At 34.9% G+C, this 5,929-nt stretch overlaps 1 protein-coding gene across 1 annotated transcript; it reads right to left on the bottom strand.

Moving 5' to 3' along the window:
• Positions 1-1,044: 1,044 nt before the first annotated feature.
• LOC121810263 (ADP-ribosylation factor GTPase-activating protein AGD12-like) lies at positions 1,045-4,354 on the bottom strand. The gene is made up of 9 exons (XM_042211040.1): positions 4,109-4,354; positions 3,628-3,677; positions 2,793-2,874; positions 2,534-2,609; positions 2,275-2,438; positions 2,003-2,138; positions 1,776-1,892; positions 1,582-1,677; positions 1,045-1,491 (listed from the first exon to the last, which is right to left on the bottom strand). Exons 2-9 carry the CDS (start codon positions 3,659-3,661, stop codon positions 1,210-1,212), a joined length of 987 nt encoding a protein of 328 aa, XP_042066974.1. The 5' UTR covers positions 3,662-3,677; positions 4,109-4,354; the 3' UTR covers positions 1,045-1,209.
• Between the last annotated feature and the right edge of the window lie 1,575 nt (positions 4,355-5,929).

Here is a 5,929-nt window from a genome sequence, read left to right as displayed (position 1 = left end):
GGATTATATTGAACCTCAAGAAACCAATATCGAACTACAAGGAAAGTAGTGGCGTACTCTTTCTATAGATATTGTACAAATATTATAAAAACGTGATGCGTGTAATAAAGTATGATTATAATTTTGCTCCATATTATTTCAATTATAATATTCTAAAATAAGTATTGAATCGGGTCGCTGGCGGTGAGCTGATAGGTGAGCTGATAGGGGTGGGTAGGTACGGTATACCTTATTGAAACCACCATCCCGTATACATTACCGTAAATTCGGTATGCGAAAAAATCATACATTTACCTTACCAAAATTTTCAGTGTACCTTATTTTCGGTATGGCGAAATTCATACCGATATCGCACCTTATCTTCGGTATACCGTAATTTTGCGGTAAACCTGGCTTTCAACGTCAATGAAAATAGATAATTTGGGTTTTTTAGAATATTATTTATATTTTATAATTTAAAAAATATATTTTATTCATAATTATATTTATATTTCACAATAGATTTTATAATTTAAAAATATATAACATATATATTTTTATATAATTATATTTGTATTTTAAGGTGTATACCTTAATTTATGGTATATACCTAATTTCGGTATGCAACGCTATACCAAGGTATATGAAAATTCATACCGTTACTTTACCAAAATCTTTCGGTAATGTATCATATCGTACCGAAAATCACGGTATACCGAAAATTTTTGGTATTTTTCCAGTACGATAAAGCTGGTATTTTTCGGTATTTTTTTCCAGCCCTAAGCTGGAACGCTGAATCCCATCACACAATGGTTGGGCCGAAACCAAAAAAAGAGTTAACCAATTGTACAACTGTGTCGACAAAAAAAATTATTAACTATACATAAATTAGGACAAATTAGTTTGCAGGAGACAATTAATCATGTGTAAAAAGACAACTTCTATCGCCTAAAGAATTATTATGAAATCCAATAAAATTCTTTCAGGGTAATATCAATTTAGATAGATTTCAAACTTTGTTTTTTATGTAAAATATTGTTTGATAAATAAGCTTTTATAGAGTGATTTACATAAAATACAAAAAATTTACTGATTTTATTAAAGTAAAAAAAGAAAAATAACCCTCCTGGCTCCTAGACTTTGAATATTTATCTTTCAAATAACAATGAGAAAAAAAAAATAACAAATCTATATCAACATAAAAAAAACACAACAATTTATATAGTACTATTATTGATCAAGAGGCATCCACTCCAGCTCAAGATGTATTTCTCCAGATTCCACATTTTGCAGCTTCAAAGATACTAACTGCTTCACCTTCCCATCCACAATATTCACTGTGCTGTCTTCCAACAGTGCGTTGTCGTTCGACTTCAACCATCTCCCGATCTGCATGTTCTCGAACGTTCCAACATCCCCAAATGCAGTAGCAGAAGTTATCATCGACTGAATGTCTATCTCGACTTCCCCCATTATATCATCCGCAGAGAAAGTGTCGTAGTCATAAACTTCCTGTGGTTTCAGACACGAAAGGATCATTACAACGCGTGATGGATTCAATATCAGATCATGCAACAGCGCAGTGATATGAGGGGTTCGTACCAGCTTGATAGGGCCGTATTTTTGTGGAATGGAGAGCATAAGTTCCTCGTTCCACACGGGATTCAAGTTGCTCTTCACCACAGCTGTTTGAACTCTCTACGAACAAGAATAAATATCGTTCACCACAAAGAAACATGGGAAATGCGGTGAATGAAAACTCGGTCTATAGATTAAGGAGGTTCTGATTTACTGACCTGTTTCCCGAGTTTCAAGACAACGTACGGATCACTAGATAGCATATCTCGAACAGCTAGATTCGTGCCTTTTAGTACTTTAACCTTCAACGTTCCAATAAACTCAGCCGTGCCTTCCTGCAACCGAACTGGCATTAGCTTGCTATGCATCAAGTTATCGGGACAGTGAGTTTCGTATGAAAGAAACAAAGTTTAGTCCTTCCAAAGGTGGAAAGGAGGAGACATACTGGCTGCTGTGATGAAGCTTTACTTCGAAAGCTATCAGAAATCTTCGTAGACATACTAGATCGAAAAGAGTTCTTTGAAGCAGTCGACAGAATACGCAGGCTAGGTTTCAAGAATTCCTGAAGCTCGTACTTCGATCTAAAAGGTGCAAATTAAGAATAATAAAACAAACAAACAAATATACAAACAACTAGCTGAAAATGAGCAGTAAAATCCCAAGCTAATATTTCGTTATGTATTGATTAATCGTCAAGACTTTAAACACGGACTTTACCTGATAAACTGAGAGCGTGCTTCAGGGCCAGCATCGGGCCTAGGCTTTGACACCCCTTGAGGAATATAAGCCTCGTAAATGGAATTTGCAGATGCATTTCCACCAACTTCAACCATCGAATCTATTTGATCGTCGGACCAGTCATCTAATGTCACAGACAGAACCTGCAGAATAGAGAAGCATCGATGAAGGGAAAATACTTCATATTGGGATAAGCACGCTGCACGCCACGGAGCAGAAAACGGTTATAAGAAGTCACCTTTGAAATATGCATGTTGAGGCCTCTATGGACACTAGAGCACTTTAAGCATATAAAGACTCCAATATTTGACGACCTGAAATGAAAAACGGCCATATACAAACCATGAACTAGTGAGCTCTAAGTACTATCTTTTCGAGCCTCAAATAAACAATACACAAAAAACTTTGTAATTTCGTCAAAGTCCATCTTACTAAAATTAGTGTCAACATTTGTAAAGATAAAGCAAGGAAAGACAGAGACTCGATGAGGGACTTACGCCCATTTGGGGTCCGGAGCACCACAATCTGCACACACGCGATTGTCAGGTCGAGCCAAAAGATCTTTCAATGCTCTTTTACCTGAATACATGTTCAAGAACCAGCATAAAGATGGGAAAATACAGACTCTGTGATAAAACACCATAACTGATCAATGTAAACAGTAGTAATATCGAGAAAGATATACATACAAAAATCTGTGACAAAACACCATAACTGATCAATGTAAACAGTAGTAATATCGAGAAAGATATCCATACAAGACTCTGATAAAACACCATAACTGATCAATGTAAACAGCAGTAATATCGAGAAAGATATCCATACAAGACTCTGTGATAAAACACCATAACTGATCAATGTAAACAGTAGTAATATCGAGAAAGATATACATACAAAAATCTGTGACAAAACACCATAACTGATCAATGTAAACAGTAGTAATATCGAGAAAGATATCCATACAAGACTCTGTGATAAAACACCATAACTGATCAATGTAAACAGTAGTAATATTGAGAAAGATATCCATACAAGACTCTGTGATAAAACACCATAACTGATCAATGTAAACAGTAGTAATATCGAGAAAGATATCCATACAAGAGCGGTCCACGACATTTTTTTCGTATTAGTAAAGGTGATTAGCTTCTTTGTGTAAGATTTTGTTTTACAATCCCTAACTTCTGAAACTATTCCTTCTTTTTCTCTTTAACTTAGAACTTGCCCAAAATACTTACAATACTAAGTGAATACACACAGACAAATACTTCCAATTTAACCAATTAATAGAAAGAATTCATTCAAAAATTGCAAAATGCATAAAATGAAAACCTGAAGTTAGTCTTCCAGATGGATGGCGGTTCATGCTTTCTTATCAAAACCTGCAGAGTAATAAGCCCCATTTATATGCCCATCAAAATTCACAACCAATAAAACAGAATCAATCATAAATAGCACTTTCTTTCCACAGTCAAACTCAATTATGCTATTTTTATCAATAAAGCCAATCTAAACCAAAGTGAAATGAATGAATCAAAATTTCCCAACCCACCTTCAAAAACAGAAAGAAAAAGATAAATCCACACAACCCAATTCCAGAAACTACAGATTCTATTCATAAACTCAGAAAAAGTGAAAATTAAAAAACTGATCTTGAAACTATGAAGAAACCCAAATTCTTCTTCTGATCTCAATCTTAAACCCCCAATAAACTAAAAGCTTGAAATCTACTTTGCATAAACACGACTGTAGTCTTACATAGCTGAAAAAGGAAAGATCTGAAAATAATAAGGAAAAAGTAGCATTTCATTACCTGTCTTGAATGCAATCAGAAGAACTTTTATTGTCAAGACTTTAACTTTCTTTGGATGAAATAACAAATTCTTACTCCTGCGAACATGGGCCGTTTTATTTGATTTCAAATCAACGAAAAAACAACTGTTTCTTCCGTGTTCATTAGTTGTACTTGTCCACCTTCTGGTATTACAGCCTTGATTTCGTCCCGTATTCGTCGTTTTCATCGTTTTCATATTCTCTTTCTTTCAATTTATATGTTTGACTTTCCTTCATTTTCGAAATAATGATAAATGTGACTGGATAATAGTATTAAGGACATGTAAATGGAGTAAGGTCATCCACAATAGGCGCCCAGCGACCGCCCAGCCGAGCGCCGGCGCTGGGCGGTTCGCTGGGCGATCTATTGCAGCCGCCCAGCGGGCGATTGGAGAGAGAAATCGCGCAGCGCTGGGCGGTCGCGTGGCGCTGGGCGGTCCGTTCGGCGCTATTGCAGCGCCCGGATCGCCCAGCGCACCGCCTAGCGCGAAAAAAAAAAAAAATAAATAATTCGAAACACTATATATACGCGCTTTGTTCGTCATTTTCCCGTATATGTCTCGTAAATTAAATTTCGCATATTGTGTGATTGTTAATTATTTCATTTTGTATATATTTGTTAATAGTGATGTGGATAGTATTATTAATGTTTCTCGTATATGTCTCGTAAATTAAATTCCGTATATTGTGTGATTGTTAATTATTTCATTTTTATATAATTGTTATTAGTGATGTGGCTATTGATGTGGATGGGCTATTTATGACGTGGTTAGGCTATGGCTGGGCTATTTATGATGTGGCAGGAGAATTTTTAGTGCTGATGATGTGACAGTGGTTAGGCTATGGCTGGGCTATTGCTGGGCTATTCATATTGTGGATGGCCTTAATAATCAATTGCTAAGTAATTATATACTAATGTTCCGTATTTTTTTTATTTTATCCCAGACTTAATTTTAATACTAAAAAATCACATCGCCACTATCCATGTGGCCAACTTCTATCCCTTTTCTCACCCTTTTACTTCACAATGGTTTGCCCAAATTTCTCAAACCTCATGTAGGCAAAAAAACACAAACAAATCTTATTGTGGCATAAAGAGAAGAATACACAACATGTTCGAACAAAAGGAACCGGAGAATTTTGAACGACTGAAAGAATGAGAGATTAAAGAGAGCAGTTTGGACAGAATGAGGGGAGAGACTAGAGAGATAGGGTGGATGGAAGTATGATAATGTGGAATTTTATTTTTATTTATTTCATTAATAAATATTGTCAGATGAGATTTTATTTTGACGAATTAATTTTGATTTTTGATTTAGGAAAAAGTTTAAATTTTTATTTGACGAATTAATTTTGATTTTTGATTTAGGAAAAAGTTTAAATTTAGAAGAAGAAAAAATGTTAAAAGTTAGATTTTCACGGCCCAATTCAACTGAAGGTCTATTCACGCTGAACTCCACAAGAACCCATTTAGAAAAAACCTCAGGCCCAAAGCCGACACCTAGAAATACACCACAATTAAGTAATTTATCTCCTAATGTTAAATTCCTGGCTTGATTTATATAATAAGGTACTTAAAGATAAAACATATTGGATCCTATTGTTCTATTTTATCCAACAACTGTTAGCATTTTAATAAAAAAAAATATAGTACTAACCATTGGGTAGTTGTAAAAGAAATGTCTGATTACAAAATTAGCTTTAAAATAATTTTGACAAAAGAATTCCGAAAGAAATCATCATTGGTGTATTACGAAAGGCATAATAAACATTGAGCTTTTTAATCGACATCGCCTTACGC

Source organism: Salvia splendens, chromosome 7 (genome assembly GCF_004379255.2).
Source record: "Salvia splendens isolate huo1 chromosome 7, SspV2, whole genome shotgun sequence".
NCBI lineage: Eukaryota > Viridiplantae > Streptophyta > Magnoliopsida > Lamiales > Lamiaceae > Salvia > Salvia splendens.
This window is presented reverse-complemented; position numbering and strand designations above follow the sequence as displayed.